Raw genomic sequence first — 19,175 nt, 5'->3', positions numbered from 1 at the left:
TAAATGGTCTTGCTAACCTGTGTCATAACTTTTAGCGATGTGTGTTTGTACTCAGAGATCCCTTTGTTCCTCTACCCCACCTAGACTCTCACCCTCCAAGTAATAAGTGATCTCCCTATTCTTCCTACCAAAATGTAATACCTCACATTTATCTGTGTTGAACTTCATTTGCCAATTATATGCCCATTCTGCAAGTTTATTAATGTATTCCTGTAATTTGTTGCAGTCCTCCTCAGTATTGACTATCCTCCCCAAATTTGGTGTCATCTGCAAAATTAGAAATTGTGCTTTTGATTCCAAAGTCTAAATCGTTAATATAAATTGTAAGCAATAGTGGTCCCAACACTGATTCTTGTGGAGCACCATTACCCACCTTCTGTCACTGTCTATAGCTAGCTTTTACCCCTCCTCTCTGCTTTCTATCTTGGAAGCCAGCTAGCTGTCCATTCTGCTATTTATCCCCCGACTTTGCATTCTCTGACCTTGTTCATCAGTTTATTATGGGATACCTTATCGAAGGCCTTTTAAAATCTAGATAAATTACATCTACTACATTATGATTGTCAAACTGAATGAGATTGGTAGAGCAAGACTTTCCCTTTTAAAATCCATGCTGACTATTCATTACAGTTGGACCTCTCTGGTCCGGCACCCTTGGGACCTGACCGGTGCCGGACCAGACAATTTTCCGAACCACGGGAGGTGAACTGGTGACAATGCTGCTGACAACGACCCGGACACGTTCTGTGCATGCGCTGTGCAGAAGCCTACTGCGCAGCATTTAGTCATCCAGAATCACTTTTTTTTTAATCCTCAGGCCCAGCTTTGGCGCCTCAGTCAGCCGCCTGCCCTTCCCTTCCCTGGCCCGCTTACCTCAATGAACATCAACACTTCAAAAAACCACATACATACTCACAAAAAAAAACGAGAGATCGGAGATAAAGTGGAGGATAAAGTCAAGGAGAGAAGTCGACCTGACCCACGATCCTACTCCCAGCACCAGTCCATGTGTAATCTGCGAACAGAGCCTGACTGGTGGAAGCGGAAACCTCCTCGCACCAAGACACACACACAACAAACCCCCCCCAGACGGAAAGGGGAAAGTGTTGGTTCTGCCCAGCGCTGCAGCTGCAACCTTCAGAGCATGCGCATTTGCCGCCAATCAGGCAAGGAGAGGCAGCCTCGGCAGCGAGAAGCGCGTGTCAAACTATAGCACCAGCCAGTGTGTTTAAAAACTCCAATAAGCCAGGGCAAGACTGTCAAGATTTATAACCCAAAATGCATCACACGCACATTTAACACGTGGAGCCACAATTTTTTTTCTCCAATGGATGCCACCCATGCCAGACCAGGGATGTTTCTGGACTAAAGAGTCCCAGACTGGAGAGGTACAACCTGTATTAGTTAAAAATTTAGGTTCATAAAATCTTACACCCTCAGCCCCACTCCCACGCTAGCACAATAGCTTTAAACCCTTTGTGTCTTGCTGATAAGTGAAATTCTATTGAGTGTGTTTGTTTGCAATCTCCCTTTTTACATTGAAAATATCAGTTTTTGGCCATATAGCAAGTCAGATGCAAACTTCATATGCAAAGGGTTGAGCAGCACTTCATACAAATTGCATGCAAGAGTTCAACTATTTCCACGTATGCAATTTGAATGCAACAGGCGCAGAGAAATTTACTGAGATGTATATGTATGTTACTCATCACAGCAACAGTTTCACAAAAAGGCAGGCAATGAGGATGTGCTATACAGAATACTATGTTTACACTGAGTCGTATCCAGTGTCATTAGGGAGACATTTGTTTTGTGATTACTTTAAGTCTGGCTCCACATCTGAAACAAGAGAGATACAGTACACTATTTAATCTCTGATGTCATCTTGAAGTTTAGTCCCAGCAAAGGCAAGGAATAAGTTTTTAAAAAATCAACACCAAAACAATCAAAATGCAAATAAAGCTCTCAATATTCTCCAAAATATAGGCACAGATTCAAGAACAGAGAAATCAATTCACAAATATTTATCAGAAAAATATTTACTCAAGGGTAATTTGCTCTCCAAGATCTGAAAATAACATGTATGCTAAAGAATCTACAGGTTTTATCTTTCCTTAAAACCTTTTACTTGGATATGCACTTAAAAGTGCTGTAACCTACAACACCAAGGACCAGGAGCTGGAAAGTGGGTTTAGGCTGGATCGCTGTTTATTGTCCAGCACAGACAGGATGGGACAAATGGCCTCCTTCTGTGCTGTAAATTTCTATGATTCTATAAAAACCTGCAGTGGTGTGTATGAACTAATGCAGTCAACATGGAACAGCCCAGCACAGGTACAGGTTTCCATTAACAATATGATATTTTTTTGCTATTATAATTCTTCATGATAAATATCCTGTAATGTTACTTTACTACATCCTAACCTGAAAAGTCTTCAACCAATCCTGGAGTTCTGGAGGGGGCTGAACAGATGTGATCCGGCGCCGCTGTTGCCCTTGCCCATTTGCAGCTCTCAGGTCGCCAAAGGTGGTAGGTGTTGCTGAACATGGAACCAGCCCTGTGGTGCTGCTGACAAAAGTAGATCATTTAAACAAACCTTGGTTTAAAACAGAAACATTTATTACATCAACTACTAGGTTTTACAGATCAGCACCCATTGGCCACCAAGGATAAGACACGAGACTTGCTCAAGCAGGCAAGACAACTTACATTTGTATAGTGCCTTTAACATAGTAAAATGTCCCAAGGCACTTCACAACATTGTAATCAGTGATTAGAGAGATAGGGAGGGATAAGGCCACAGAAGAATTTGAACACAAGGATGAGAATTAAAAAATTGAGGTGTTGGTGAACCGAGAGCCAATGGGGGTGCGAGTTACAATATGAACAACAGAGTTTTGGATGAGGTCACGTTAATGGAGAGTGGGTGAAGGAAGGCTGGCCAGGAAAGTATTGGAAGTGTCAAAAAAAGACAAAGGTTTAGTTCATGCACTTACATAAGCAACACATCAAGTTCAGGAAAGCTTTTAGAATATAATTAAAGAACATTCTTTTCATAATCTCACAAAATAAAAGATAAACTTGCTAATAAAAGGATGGGAGGAAGGGAGGGAAGAAGGAAGGACTTGCATGTATGTACCGCCTTTTATAGTCTCAGGATGTCAGAGATCACCCCAGTCAACAAATTATTTTTGAAGTGCAATTATTGTTGTTATGGAGACAAATGTGACAGGCAATTTGCACACAGCAAGATCCCACAAAGAGGAAGTGCGATGAATACACAGTTTGTTGATGGTGTTGGCTGAGGAATGAATATTGGCCAGAACATTAGAAGAACTCCCGTGCTTTTCTTTGAACAGTATCACAAGATCTTTTATGCCCATCTGAAACTGCAGGTGGGACCACAGTATAATATTGCCTTCAAAAGATGGCACCTCTGACAACGGAGCACTCCTTCTGTCCTGCACAGTTCCGTTAGCCTAGATTATGTGCTCAAGTCCATATTGGTACTTTAACCCATGATCTTCTGGCTCAGAGGTGAGTACCTACTGAGCCAAACTGGCACCCTGATATGCAGCATTGCTTGTGTTAAAAAATGGCTGGCAGGATTGTGACACAGTGCACTGGACTATCAAAATGTGGCAAAGAATGCTAGAATGCAGGGTCGAACCATAACTCCACTGAGTTTCAATCTCAGTTGCATAATTATGAGGAACTACCACGTAGAAACCACAGGGAGAGAAAAAGATAAAGAGATCTTGTTCCAAGGCCTGCTTACTCAGAGCCTCACTGGTCAAGGCTGTACTCAAGTCAATTACCTGCCCTCGAATCGTCCATGGTAAAAAATGTAGTTTGGGGCGGGGTTTTGGGAGAAATCAAAATAAATATTATTTTTTAAACAAAAAAGCAAAATTTGAAAATCAGATGTCTGACAACTAATGCAACGTTACCCTACTGAACAGCAGGCGAACTGAGAATCCTCCATTTATCATACCTCAGCACAAAAGCAGCTGTCCTGTGAATACATGCAGTCTCATCACTGAAAATGTACCAGACAGAAATAAAAGGACTAAATGATTAACATGTTTATTTTAATTTTTAAGCAGCTCTCGCCTTGTGGAAACATATCACTACTGTTATTTTACTACGATATCAGAAGCAAAAAGCACAAAATTACTGAAAATGAATATTCAGTTTTCAAAAAAACCCCAGAAACGCTGAATAATTGTTTTCCTTCCAAGAAACTGGCCTGTAGTCTATTGGTCCCTCCCACTTCAACTCACAATGCCAAAACCTTCAGAAGCACCACAGGGTCTTCTCTACAGGGTCAAACATCTTACACATACTAACGATTTTGTAGTGTGCTTATCCAACCATGATTTCTATAATTCTAAGGGGTGCACTGAGCAGCAGTGAAACAGTGTAACGGTGTCACAAGAGAACAGCCTTCATAACCAATCAGACGGTCAGAGAGAACCCTGCACGGTGTTTACACTGAAATGTCTTAATAATCCAGGCTTTAATAATCCAACATACAGGATAGGTAGCGGGGGGAGGGGTTTGCATCTTGTGGAGGCACACATGAAAATACTGGAGCATACCACATTTCCAGCAGCAACAATTTGAAGGTTATGCTGCAGTTCACTATGGAACAAGCATGAGCCCATTCAAATAATAGTTAACCTAATTAGCCATCTTTGTTGAAATATCTACTTTACAGCATTACCAGTAATGATTAATGTGGTTCCCTTGAGCCAGAACCAATACAAATGAGCTTGAAGGTTGTCACTTTCAGACCATAACTACCGTGATCCTTTGTATGAAAAACACCATAAGCTAAATATTATTTTAAAAGAAATTTAAAAAAAAAGTAAATTCCTAAAGCAGATATCAAAATCTCTATTTTGTCAATTTTGCATTAAATCTCAGGTTAAGACTTCAGAATTTAGCTACAGTTCTATTAAAATAAAGGGAGTTTTGTCAGTGCCCATGATCACAGCATTTTGTCACTGTACAAAAATCCCAAGTTTTGTGTTTAGTAACTCATGAAAAACCTTTCTAAAAACATGAAAAAAACAATTTAACAAAACTGGCAAAAAAAACAAAATTAAACACATAACAATCAAAGAAAAACAGAGAATAGAATTCACGAAGATGCTGCTCACCCATTTTGTGCTGCACATTCGGCATATATTGAATACTTAAATCAACGCTTTAAAGTAAAGCATGTTATCTTTAAGAGCATGACAGCTGAGGACATGATCGATTGAAATGTTAACACATTAGCAGATAATTTTATTTGCCAATAATGAAAACATTACTATGGGTCCGAGAAATCAAGTGATGAAAACTATCTCCCGCGAAGATTGGTCTCGTGTCTATGGGTTAGGATCAGTTGCCATGTCAGTAGTAGTTGCTTGTTAACGGATGTGAAGGATTTTACCCTGTGGCCCACACTGCCAGATTATAATTGGACAAAAATTAGTCCGATTTTCATGCTTTGGGTTTTATGCCAAGAACCTGCCAGAATCTCAGCCCTCTTTATATGCCAACAAGGAACGTAGACAACATGCAAGACTAAGGGAATAATAGGCCGACCAATAATCAGGTTGTGTACTTTTTCCATGAGTTTCTTTTTAAAACTCAAGTTTGCCATTATAGATTGAGTCCAGTTCATTTCCTAAACAGGAAGCATTGAAATATATGCGGCAGGATGCAATACCTTCGTGACCTGAAATAACTAATGCATCTAAAGTACTATTTACCTTTTGTACTCTGAGCCTTTGCAAGGTTTCTTCCCTGAAGAGAAAGACCGGACCTCAGGTCCAGGGTCCAATTTTCTCTTCATCTGAAAAGAGATTAAAAAAAAGTGATTAAAAAAAAAAATTTATCGAAAGCATTGATCTTGGATTCAGTTACGCAAACTATGCAATTACATACATAACCAATGATCATCGTAGCTAAATCCTCACTGTAGTGGTATTAGGCTAGCTGGTTTCATAAGCAGCAATAACTGCATATCAAGTAAAGCATCTTCATCATGGATTAAGTACTTGACAGCTCCCTTAGCATTCTGAATTCATAAAAAGGTTTGTAAAATTCTCATTACTACTAAAATACATTCTTTGATGTACTGCATTTAGTTCCATTTATAAAAGTTTCAATATTATAACATTTTAGATCATACTTGAACATAATACAAAGATTAATTATTTAAAAAACTAGGAGGGACAGTAGCTAACCAGCTACATTGGATTGAATAAATGCTTTTCACTGGTGTTTTGTTTGTGTAATATAGGAGAAGATTTTTTACTTTGCTTGTATTCTACAGGCCAATTTTTTTTAAACATCCAATGGAAATGGGAAAAAAGAACAGTTTTAAATATATAGTTATCTCAATGCTTATTGTTCTGGGAAAATTTTCAAACAGATTTCCAATGTGGGAAATATTACTATTATGCACATCTAGCTTCCACAAACACAACTACAGAGCGACAATTCTTATTTAATAAAAATACTCAAACAAGGAAGCCAGAAGATATACTGGTTCTTCTTTGTCAATCAGCATCAGGAACTGCAGCTGGCTAAATACAGTGAAGCATTTAACATGGGTTTAATTCATTGTCTGGATCTTCAGTCTTCTAAAAATTAATTTACTGAATTAGTCAAATTATTCTTGCTTTTAGTGACCACAAAATGCAACAGTAGCCTTCAGTACCTCACACTGCAGTCTTGGAAGTAAATTAATATACAGTTCTACTGATGATTTTGCAAATCAGTTTATTCAATCATTGCTTGCTTACATCTGACCTCAGATCCAAACCGTGTGACATAAAGACAGGACCCGTGTGCAATTTTCAGCAAAGGAATGAGTCATTCAATCAGCTCAAAAAGGTTGATAAAGGATGATGCCAACTGCAAGGTCATTATTTTTTGACAAAAAATTAAAATACCCTGGTCATTTGTCGTCTTTTATCCAAGAAATGGACTTAGTTGCATTTAACATTGGTTAATCTGATCAGGAATATGCTATCTCCAGCTATTACAACCAAGAAAAAATGACCATTGTGATTTTGGGTTTTAAGTATATTGGATATAGTGATGTTGCCACAACCTTGAAATGTGAAGTAGACTGCAGCAAAAAGTGTTAGTAATTCATAACTCCGATGTGTTCAAAATAGGATTTTTTAAATAGCTAATAAATAAATGCTTGCCGTTTCTGCAACCACAGTGAAGTCATAAGAGGCATGCTATACAGTATCACTAACCAATACATTCTTCATGCTCAGGATAAAACACAATCGCTAGTTTATTACTAATGCTACACAGTGACGTTACATAAAGCAGACAAAACATGACATATTTGAGGAGAACAGCAATAGTCAGTGTGATTTCGCAACCTATCACCATATGATGTGAACATTACCAGTTATTTGCGAAGCTGCGATAATTTTTTTTTATGAGCTGCTGTAAAGTCACAGGTCGATCAACTATTTAAACACACACAACATAAACCATGGCCACAGAAACATTTAACCTTTGTCACTAAGAAAGCAAACGTTTTCATAAACCTTCTATCCAACGTTAATTTTACTTTGAAACCAAGACCATGTCTCTGATCTGTACTTTAAAAGCCACTGGGTTCATCAGAGCACAAAACAGCAAATGGTGCTCGCATATATTACACACTAAAATCAATTCAACTCATTTATAGAAATCAATGGGCAATAGCCTATGTCCTACTGTCTCTCAAAATGAATTAGCCGCAGTTGTTGGGTAACTGGTAGCACGATTTAAAATCGACAATTTCTACTGGTTTTGCCAGAAGTTGCAACGCAATTACGATTTAAGATTTTGTATTCTGAAAGTGATGGTTGGATCCCCATTTTTCACCAATTAATTAACCTTAATTTTATACAGATGCGTTATGACCAGAAATCTGCAAACGTACAAATACATGCAGCCACAATCTGGTTGCGTTTAATTGCTGCGCTCTCTACAATATATAGCCGGGTACACTTACTTTAAAAAAGATCATTTTTAAAGTGCCGTAGAAACCCATCTTTACTACTGGTTCAAATCCTTGCGTGTTCGGCTGATGGTTGCTGATAGAGTGTTCCTTCAGGTAGATCCTGCGATGTCCCCAACATGGACATGCTCAGGCACGTCAAAGAATGGGAGAGCGTACACTGCAACTGAGAAAACCGCCGTCTCGAAAGCAAATGCAGCTCGCCGGCAAACCAATTCTCAGACAGTAAGCTGCACTCGGACTTCAAGGGGAAAAGAAAGGGGGGGGGGGGGGGGGGAAAGGAGGGGGGAGTGGAGACAGAAAGCCTGCCTTGGAGAATCTGTTCTCCAATGAACAGATTCTCCCGCGTCTGGCAGATGGATCAAATTGCAATGCGCTCCACCCCCTGCCTTGACAAAAAGAAATGGCACAGTCCAGCTACCAACAATGTGAGCTGCACGTCAATTAGATGAACAAAGCCCCAGGGAGCCTGTAGCAGAAGGAGAGCGAAACGGAAGAAGGAATACAACCGGTTTCATATGATTGAATTCAGTTCCCCCCCATCCCAATCAATTTGCCTGCCTTCATTCTGCGGGTAACTGGAATGTGCGGAATTACTAATAAGAGCAGCAACATCCGAGGATTATGTCTCCAGTGTTCACCAGGTCACATTAAATTACGTATTTTCAAAGGGCTTTTCTCTCCTCTATTGTTTAATTTGCGGTGTATGTACCGAAGGACATGAAGTCTCGGTCTCTTCTCTCACCGCGCCCTGTTTATATATTTTCACCTGCCTTTCTTCACAGTAAACATGATGCAGGTGGTATGTGGGAGAATACTTGGGGCTCCCCATCTGCCAATGATCTTCTCCCATTGCCATAGCAATCACTGAGCTTACGTGGCAGAGGTTGGCCACCTACTTTGGAGTTAGTTTTGCTTCTTGAAACCCCTGGGAGACAACTCCCAACCTTCACACAGCATAGAGGAATGCCAAGCATGCAGAGGTCACGCTGCCTCTTTGAAGCGTCCATAACCTATTGTCGTTAACCTTCTGGTGTGCAATTCCTGATCAACTGTGCCAAGATTTGAGATGGCAGGCTGAGAGCTCCACAACCAGACAGGAACCTTTACAAAACAGGTGTCCATTTGAACCATAACAGTTCAAATCAATTTCACACCCAATTTCTATCTTCCCTATTCCAATGAATCGGCTCATTAAAACATTTTCAAAGTGGCAATCAGAAACACACCATCATGTTCTAAATAATCCGTTGTGTAAATAAAAGTCAATGCAAACAGGAATGGTTCAGAGACCAACTTTACTTGGCCGATTGAACAGAAAGTTTGACCTACAATTACACAATGATGACATTAACCCTTTACACATCTGTGGCTCTCGTATTGGACTGTTCAGCCACCGAATAACTCATTTCAGGAATGGAAGCACGTCTTCCTCGATTCCAAGGGACTGCCTATGATGATGATACATACTACTGCAAAATATTAACAGCAAGACTATTAGCACTAACAGTAAGACTTGCAGATTTTTTTTGCATTTTATTTAAGATTTCTATAGCTTGTCTGAAACAACACTGTGTTTTTGAGGGGGAAAGGCAATTTTAACTACCCAAGTTCAACCCTTCTCTACCACATATAAAACTGTTGTGGAGAGGGTTTGCTGGTACTGACAGGAAGTAACAACTCATATAGCACTTATATAGCACCTTTAACTAAAGTGTCCCAAGGCACTTCACAGATAGGTGCAAGAAAAAGAACCTGAGTCAGGAGAGAGGGTTTGGTTGAAAACAAGTATTTTAAAAAAAGATTAGAAGGACTTTCTAACTGGCTGAAGGCTATGCTGCCAGTGGAGGGATGAATAGGGAAGGTAAAAATGCACAAAAGATTAGTTAGAGGAAAATGGTGTTGGGAGGAGGGGGAGATTTGGGACAGGAAGAGGTTGCAGAGACAAGGAGTGGAAAGACAATGGAGAGATTTAAAGACAAAGATAAGGACTTTGAATTCAACACATTGTGGAATGGGGAGCCGATATCGGTGAGTGAGGAGGGGGGATCGTATGGAACTGGACGCATGACTGTTTTGCACAAGTTAGAGTTTATCTGGTGGAGAAAGGGAGGCCAGGATGGAGACTGTTGGAACAATCGAGTCTAGAATTGAGGAGACATGTATGATGGCTTCAGCGGAAGAGACTGGTAGTGTTGCAGAGAAATCACAATGTTTGTGATGGAGAGGACATGGGTTCTGAAATGAAGCTCACAGTCAAACAGGAGGCCAAGGTTACATTCCAGATGAACTTCCCACAGGGGGAAGGATTCGGTGGCAAAACAACAGAGATGGTTATGGGGGCTAAAGATAAGCTTGCCGATGTTGAGCTGGAGGAACCTGTGACTCATCAGAGAGTGAATTTGAAAAAGCAGTCCCACAGCATGGAGACAGTTGAGGGATCACGGGATGTGGTAGAGATGAAGAGCTGGGTATCATAGCCACACATGTGCAAGATGTCCCCATGCCTGTGTATAAGAACAGGAGCAGGCCAATCAGCACGTGAAGCCTGTTCTGCCAATCAATTAGATCATGTCTGATCTGTATCTTAATTCCATCTACCCACCTTGGTTCCGTAACGCTTTTTACTCTTGCCTAACAAAAATCTATCAATCTCAGTTTTGATATTTTCAATTGACCTAACCACAACAGCTTTTTGGGGAAAGAGAGTTCCAGATTTCCACTACCCTTTGTGTGAAGAAGTGCTTCCTGACATCACCCCTGAAGGGCCTAAGCTCTAATTTGAAGGTTATGCCCCCTTGTTCTGGATTCAACAACTAGAGAAAATAGTTTCTCTGTCTACCCTATCAAATCCTTTAATTATCATAAGCATCTCATTAGATCACCCTTTAATCTTCTATATTTAAGGAAATACAAGCCTGGTCTATGCAACCTCTCCTCATAATGAAACCCTTTTAGCTTCTGTACAATTCTGGTGAGTCTGTGCTGAATGCAGTATGCCAGATGGGGTCTCACCAAAGCTCTGTACAATTGTAACATAACTTCCACCCCTTTATATTCCAGCCCCCTTGACCAATATTCCATTAACCATTTAAATTATTTTTTGAACCTGTCCACTATCTTTTAGATTGTAGCATTTCTGTATGTCACTGCCAAGCGACTGCATGGAGACGAGGAAGAGAAGGAGGGCAAGAATGGATCATTGGGGGACTTTTGAGGTAAATGGATGGGGGATGGAAGATAAGTTTGCAAGTGCTATTGGGGAGGAGTTAAACTAACATGGCAGGGGGATGGGAACCTATGTAGGGAGACAGAGGGAAATAAAATGGAGGCAGAAGCAAAAGATAGAAAGGAGAATAGTAAAAGTGGAGGGCAGAGAAACCCAAGGCAAAAAACAAAAAGGGCCACATTACAGCAAAATTCTAAAGGGGCAAAGTGTGTTAAAAAGACAAGCCTGTAGGCTCTCTGCTTCAATGTGAGGAGTATTCGGAATAAGGTGGACGAATTAACTGCGCAGACAGCAGTTAACAGATATGATGTAATTGGCATCACGGAGACATGGCTCCAGGGTGACCAAGGCTGGGAACTCAACAGCTAGGGGTATTCAACATTTAGGAAGGATAGACAGAGAGGAAAAGGAGGCGGGGTGGCGTTGCTGGTTAAAGGGGAAATTAATGCAATAGTAAGGAGGGACATTAGCCTGGATGATGTGGAATCGATATGGGTGGAGCTGCGGAATACCAAAGGGCAGAAAACGCTAGTGGGAGTTGTGTATAGACCACCAAACAGTAGTAGTGAGGTTGGGGACAGCATCAAACAAGAAATAAGGGACGTGTGCAATAAAGGTACAGCAGTTATCATGGGCGACTTTACACATTGATTGGGATAACCAAACTGGTGGTAATGCGGTGGAGGAGGATTTCCTGGAGTGTATTAGGGATGGTTTCCTCGACCAATATGTCGAGGAACCAACTAGAGAGCTGACCATCCTATACTGAGTGAGGTGTAACCATAATATGGTAGAATTCTTTATTAAGATGGAGAGTGACACAGTTAATTTGGAAACTAGGGTCCTGAACTTAAGGAAAGGTAACTTAGACGGTATGAGGCATGAATTGGCTAGAATAGACTGGCAAAGGATACTTAAAGGGTTGACGGTAGATAAGCAATGGCAAACATTTAAAGATCACATGGATGAACTTCAGCAATTGTACATCCCTGTCTGGAGTAAAAATAAAACGGGGAAGGTGGCTCAACCGTGGCTAACAAGGGAAATTAAGGATAGTGTTAAAACCAAGGAAGAGGCATATAAATTGGCTAGAAAAAGTAACAAACCTGAGGACTGGGAGAAATTTAGAATTCAACAGAGGAGGACTAAGGGTTTAATTAAGAGGGGGCAAATAGAGTACGAGAGGAAACTTGCAGGGAACATAAAAACTGACTGCAAAAGCTTCTATAAATATGTGAAGAGAAAAAGATTAGTGAAGACAAATGCAGGTCCCTTGCAGTCGGATTCAGGTGAATTTAAAATGGGGAACAAAGAAATGGCAGACCAATTGAACAAATACTTCATTTCTATCTTCACGAAGGAAGACACGAATAATCTTCCAAATGTACTAGGGGACAGTGGGTCTAGTGAGAAGGAGGAACTGAAGGATATCCTTATTAGGCGGGAAATTGTGTTAGGGAAATTGATGGGATTGAAGGCCGATAAATCCCCAGGGCCTGATAGTCTGCATCCCAGAGTACTTAAGGAAGTGGCCCTAGAAATAGTGGATGCATTGGTCATCATTTTCCAACAGTCCATCGACTCTGGATCAGTTCCTATGAACTGGAGGGTAGCTAATGTAACACCACTTTTTAAAAAAGGAGGGAGAGAGAAAACGGGTAATTATAGACCGGTTAGCCTGACATCAGTAGTGGGGAAAATGTTGGAATCAATCATTAAGGATGAAACAGCAGTGCATTTGGAAAGTAGTGACAGGATCGGTCCAAGTCAGTACGGATTTATGAAAGGGAAATCATGCTTGACTAATCTTTTGGAATTTTTTTGAGGATGTAACTAGCAGAGTGGACAAGGGAGAACCAGTGGATGTGGTGTATTTGGACTTTCAAAAGGCTTTTGACAAGGTCCCACACAAGAGATTGGTGTGCAAAATCAAAGCACATGGTATTGGGGGTAATGTACTGACGTAGATAGAGAACTGGTTGGCAGACGGGAAGCAGAGAGTCGGGATAAATGGGTCCTTTTCAGAATGGCAGGCAGTGACTAGTGGAGTGCCGCAGGGCTCAGTGCTGGGACCCCAGCTCTTTACAATATACATTAACGATTTGGATGAAGGAATTGAGTGTAATATCTCCAAGTTTGCAAATGACACTAAATTGCGTGGCGGTGTGAGCTGTGAGGGGGATGCTAAGAGGCTGCAGGGTGACTTGAACAGGTTAGGTGAGTGGGCAAATGCATGGCAGATGCAGTATAATGTGGATAAATGTGAGGTTATCCATTTTGGGGGCAAAAACACAAAGGCAGAATATTATCTGAATGGCGGCAGATTAGGAAAAGGAGAGGTGCAACGAGACCTGGGTGTCATGGTTCATCAGTCATTGAAGGTTGGCATGCAGGTACAACAGGCGGTGAAGGCGGCAAATGGTATGTTGGCCTTCATAGCTAGGGGATTTGAGTATAGGAGCAGGGAGGTCTTACTGCAGTTGTACAGGGCCTTAGTGAGGCCTCACCTGGAATATTGTGTTCAGTTTTGGTCGTCTAGTCTAAGGAAGGACGTTCTTGCTATTGAGGGAGTGCAGCGAAGGTTCACCAGACTAATTCCAGGGATGGCTGAACTGTCATATGAGGAGAGACTGGATCAACTGGGCCTTTATTCACTGGAGTTTAGAAGGATGAGAGAGGATCTCATAGAAACGTATAAGATTCTGACGGGACTGGACAGGTTAGATGCGGGAAGGATGTTCCCGATGTTGGGGAAGTCCAGAACCAGGGGACATAGCCTTAGGATAAGGGGTAGACCATTTAGGACTGAGATGAGGAGAAACTTCTTCACTCAGAGAGTCGTTAACCTGTGGAATTCCCTGCTGCAGAGAGTTGTTGATGCCAGTTTATTGGATATATTCAAGAGGGAGTTAGATATGGCCCTTAGGGCTAAGTGGATCAAGGGGTATGGAGAGAAAGCAGGAAAGGGGTACTGAGGGAATGATCAGCCGTGATCTTATTGAATGGCGATGCAGGCTCGAAGGGCCGAATGGCCTACTCCTGCACCTGCACCTATTTTCTATGTTTCTAAGTCATTGCTGGAGATGCAATGGCTACATTTGGATAGGTAGGAATGGAACCATGCAACAGCATCCCACAAAGCTGAACGATGGAGGAGTGGCATTAGAGGAGGATGGCATAGACAATCATGTCAAACACTGTGGTGTGGTCGAGAAGGGATCAAACACTGCTGTCACAGTCATGAATACTTCTATTCTTGGTGTTTTACAATTAATATTGTACGAGAACAATGCCCTAATTTTAGGAAGTGCAATAGAATGCACCTCAAAGCTAAATGCTACACAAAGTCTTTCCAGAAGAGAATGTAAACACCCTTTCTAAAATCTATTTCCTGAGGATTCCTCCAGCTTGCATCTTTTAACCATACAGACCAGGAAGCACCCAGGTTTGATCTCCAGTCATTGCTGATGGCAGCTGGGGCAGTGGTAAGAATGTTACAATTGGCTGTGGCACTCTTGGGTTAAGGAAGGAAAAAATAGCCCTGCTTGGTTCATGCTACTGATTAGTATCCAATGACCCCTGCTGAAAGGTAACAGGATCACATTTGTTTGTGATATCCTCCAAATTTGAATAGCCTAATACCAATCATGTACAAGTAACTGTTGCCCATGGAATTGTACCCCAGCAAGGAAATAAAATCTTTCCATACGTTCCCAGACAATCCTGGGGGGAGGGCGGGTAGCTCTGATAATGAAGGATAGATTAAAGTCAGAATAGAGAAGGACCCTAGAGAAGGAAAATCAAGATGGAGAACCAGTCTGCGTGGAGCAAAGAAAAAACATGGGGCAGAAAATACAGGTGGGAGTAGTTTTTAGTAGTTGTAGTGTTGGGCAGAGTATAAATCAGGAAATTAGAGGTGCATTTAACAAGGGTAATACAGTAATCATGGGGAATTTTAATCTTCATATAGACTGGGCAAAACCATAGTTGCGGTAGTAGTGTTGAGGATGAGTTCATGGAATGCATTCAAGCTAGTTTTCTAGATCAGCGTGTTAAGGAATCAACTCGGGAACAGGCTATTTTAGATCTAGTATTATACAATGAGAAAGGGTTAATTAATAACCTTGTAGTAAAGGAGCCTCCAGGGAAGAGTGATCATAATGACAGAATTTTATATTGAGTTTGAAATTGGTGTAGTTAAGTCTGAAACTAGGGTTTTAAAACTGAACAAAGCAAACTACATAGGTATGAGGAGCCAGTTGGCTAACGTAAATTGGGGAACTAGATTAGAAGATATGATGGCAAATAAGCAACAGAAAAGATTTAAAGAATTAGTTCATAATTCACAACAAATATACATTCCTTTAAGGAATAAAAACCCAATGGGAAAAGTACTCCAATCGTGGCTAACAAGAGAAGTTAAAGTATTAGATTAAAGGAAGAGGCTTAAAATGTTGCCAACAAGAGTAGTAAGCCTGAGGATTGGGATGATTTTAGAATTAAGCAAAGGATGACCAAGAAATTGATAAAGAAAAAGAGAATGAGAGTAAACTAGCAAGGCACACAAAAACAGATTGTAAAAGCTTCTATAGATATATAAAAAGGAAGGGATTAGTGAAAGTAAATGTAGGTCCCTTAGAGGCAGAGACAGGATAAATTATAATGGGGAAAAAGGAAATGGCAGAGACATTAAACAAATATTTTGTGTCTGTCTTCACAGAAGACAACACAAAAAACATTCCGGAAATAGTGGGGAACCTAGGGGCTAGCGAGAATCAGAAACTTAAAGAAATTAGTAAAGAAATTGTACTGGAGAAATTAATGGGACTAAAAGTTGATATCCCTTGGACCTGATGGCCTACATCCTAGGATTTTAAAAGAGGTAACTACAGAGATAGTAGATGCATTGGTTTTGATCTTCCAGAATTCCCTAGATTCTAGAATAGTCCCCGGATGGTAGAAAATGTAACCCCGCTGTTCAAGCAAGGAGGGAGAGAGAATGATAGAACAGTTAGCCTGACATCAGGAGAAGAGAAAACGCTAGAATCTATTATTAGGCCGTGGTAAAAAGGCACTTCGAAAATCATAATATAATTGGGAAGCGTCAAGACGGATTTATGAAAGGGAAAGTGGCTGCAGAGATAGTGGATGCATTGGTTGTAATTTACCAAAATTCCCTGGATTCTGGGGAGGTCCCAGCGGATTGGAAAACCGCAAATGTAATGCCCCTATTTAAAAGAGGAGGCAGACAGAAAGCAGGAAACTATAGACCAGTTAGCCTAACATCTGTCATTGGAAAATGCTGGAGTCCATCATCATAATTAGTCCCTCGGAATCAAGGAATACTTACTTTCACTCTAACATGAGTCCTTAGGTGGCTGAACAATACAATACATGAACCACAGTCCTTGTCACAGGTGGGACAGATAGTTGTTGAGGGAAAGGGTGGGTGGGACAGGTTTGCCGCATGCTCTTTCTGCTGCCTGCGCTTGGTTTCTGCATGCTCTTGGTGATGAGACTCGAGGTGCTCAGCGCCCTCCCGAAAGCATTTTCTCCACTTAGGGTGGTCTTTGGCCAGGGACTCCCAGGTGACATTGGGGATGTTGTATTTTATCAGGGAGGCTTTGAGGGTGTCCTTGTAGTGTTTCCTCCTTTGGCTCGTTTGCTATGAAGGAGTTCCGAGTAGAGTGCTTGCTTTGGGAGTCTCGTGTCTGGCATGTGAACGATGTGGCCTGCCCAGCGGAGCTGATCAAGTGTGGTCAGTGCTTCAATGCTGGGGATGTTGGCCTGGTCAAGGAGGCTAACTTTGGTGCATCTGTCCTCCCAGGGGATTTGTAGGATCTTGCGGAGACATCGTTGGTGGTATTTCTCCAGCGACTTGAGGTATCTACTGTACATGGTCCATGTCTCTGAGCCATACAGGAAGCAGGTATTACTACAGCCCTATAGACCATGAGCTTGGTGGCAGATTTGAGGGCCTGGTCTTCAAACACTCTTTTCCTCAGGCGACCGAAGACTGCACTGGCGCACTGGAGGCGGTGTTGAATCTTGTCATCAATGTCTGCTCTTGTTGATAAGAGGCTCCCGAGGTATGGGAAATGGTCCACATTGTCCAGGGCCGCGTCGTGGATCTCGATGGCTGGGGGGCAGTGCTGTGCGGCGAGGACAGGCTGGTGGAGGTCCTTTGTCTACAGCTGGTTAGCGTAAGGCCTATGCTTTCATACGCCTCAGTAAATACATTGACTATGACTTGGAGTTCAGCCTCTGTTTGTGCGCAGACGCAGGTGTCGTCCGCATACTGTAGCTCGACGACAGAGGTTGGGGTGGTCTTGGACCTGGCTTGGACATGACGAAGGATAAACAGGTTTCCACTGGTTCTGTAGTTTAGTTCCACTCCAGCGGGAGGTTGTTGACTGTGAGGTGGAACATGGCAGCGAGGAAGATTGAGAAGAGGGTTGGGGCGGTGACGCAGCCCTGTTTGACCCCGGTCCGGACGTGGATTGGGTCTGTAATGGATCCATTGGTAAGGATCACGGCCTGCATGTCGTCGTGCAGCAGGCGGAGGATGGTGATGAACTTTTGGGGGCATCCGAAATGGTGGAAGACGCTTCATAGACCCTTGCGGTTGACAGTGTCAAAGGCCTTTATAAGGTTGAAGAAGTCCATGTATAAGGGCTGGTGCTGTTCCCTGCATTTTTCCTGCAGCTGTCGTGCTGTAAAAATCATGTCCGTTGTGCCCCGTAGGAGACGAAATCCACACTGTGACTCCGGGAGGTGCTCCTCAATCACAGGGAGAAGACGGTTGAGGAGGACTCTAGCGACGACTTTTCCAGTGACTAATAACAGAGAGATTCCTCTGTATTTGCCGCAGTTGGACTTGTCCCCTTTTTTTAAAGATGGTCACGATCACTGCATCTCTGAGATCTCCCGGCATGCTCTCCTCCCGCCAGATGAGAGAGATGAGGTTATGTATTCGCACCAACAGTTCCTCTCCGCCATACTTCAGTGCCTCAGCGGGGATTCCATCCGCTCCCGTAGCCTTGTTGTTCTTAAGCTGTCTTATGGCTTTTTCTACCTCGTGCAGTGCTGGGGTTTGACTGAGTTGGTGGTGGGTAGCATGCTGCGGGATGGAGTCGAGCACACTCGAGTCAAAGGCAGAGTCTTGATTGAGGAGATCTTCGAAGTGCTCCTTCCAGCGGGCCCTGACTGCCTCGGTGTCCTTGATGAGTGTTTCCCTGTTCTTGGCCAGCAGTGGGGTGGGACCTTGGGTGTTTGGACCGTAGGTGGCCTTTGACTGTGATGAAGAATCCTCGAGCATCTTGGCTGTCGGCCAGCTGCTCTGTATCTCTTGTGGTTTTTCCATCCACGACCTGTTCTTTAGGTCCTGGGTTTTTTGTTGGACCTCAGCCTTAAGCCGTCTGTAATGCTGCCTTGCTGCTCATGAGTTGGGTTGCAGTTTAAGGCTCAGAATTGCCCTGCGCTTGCGATCTATTAGCTCTTGGATCTCCTGGTCATTCTCAAACCAATCCTGGTGTTTCCTGGTTGAGTGACCGAGTGTTTCCTCGCAGGCACAATTTCTCCGGGAGAGTCCGAGTTCCGGAGAGTTCGAGTTCCGGGGGAGAGCGAGTTGAATCGGAGTTCCGGGAGAGTCGGAGTTCGGAGAGTCCGAGTTCCGGGGGAGTCCGAGTTCCGGGGGAGTCCGAGTTCAGGAGAGTCCGAATTCTGGGGGAACCCGAGTTCGGGAGGTCGGTGAGTCGGTAGGCCCCGTGAGGTCGGTGAGTCGGTAGGCTCTGAGGTCGGCGAGTAGGTAGGCTCTGAGGTCGGCGAGTAGGTAGGCTCTGAGGTCGGCGAGTTGGGAGTTCGGAGGCCGGGAGTTCGGAGGCCAGTGAGGTGAGTTGGTAAGTAGCTCTCTTTTC

At 42.6% G+C, this 19,175-nt stretch overlaps 1 protein-coding gene across 9 annotated transcripts in view; it reads right to left on the bottom strand.

The window, feature by feature from the left end:
• The window catches only part of fbxw7 (F-box and WD repeat domain containing 7), a 603,096-nt gene that overhangs the window by 51,763 nt on the left and 532,158 nt on the right, over positions 1 to 19,175 (bottom strand). For 5 of the 9 annotated variants that reach the window (XM_070871441.1, XM_070871443.1, XM_070871439.1 and 2 more), the window contains 2 exons: positions 5,767 to 5,849; positions 2,425 to 2,569 (listed from right to left, as the gene is read on the bottom strand). In XM_070871441.1, coding sequence (XP_070727542.1) covers positions 2,425 to 2,569; positions 5,767 to 5,849 — 228 coding nt within the window. Of the gene's footprint in view, positions 1 to 2,424; positions 2,570 to 5,766; positions 5,850 to 8,024; positions 8,140 to 19,175 lie in introns of those variants that run through there. The other 4 variants (XM_070871438.1, XM_070871440.1, XM_070871445.1 and 1 more) reach the window with 3 other exon arrangements.

The sequence above is a fragment of the Pristiophorus japonicus genome, chromosome 2, assembly GCF_044704955.1.
Source record: "Pristiophorus japonicus isolate sPriJap1 chromosome 2, sPriJap1.hap1, whole genome shotgun sequence".
NCBI lineage: Eukaryota > Metazoa > Chordata > Chondrichthyes > Pristiophoridae > Pristiophorus > Pristiophorus japonicus.
This window is presented reverse-complemented; position numbering and strand designations above follow the sequence as displayed.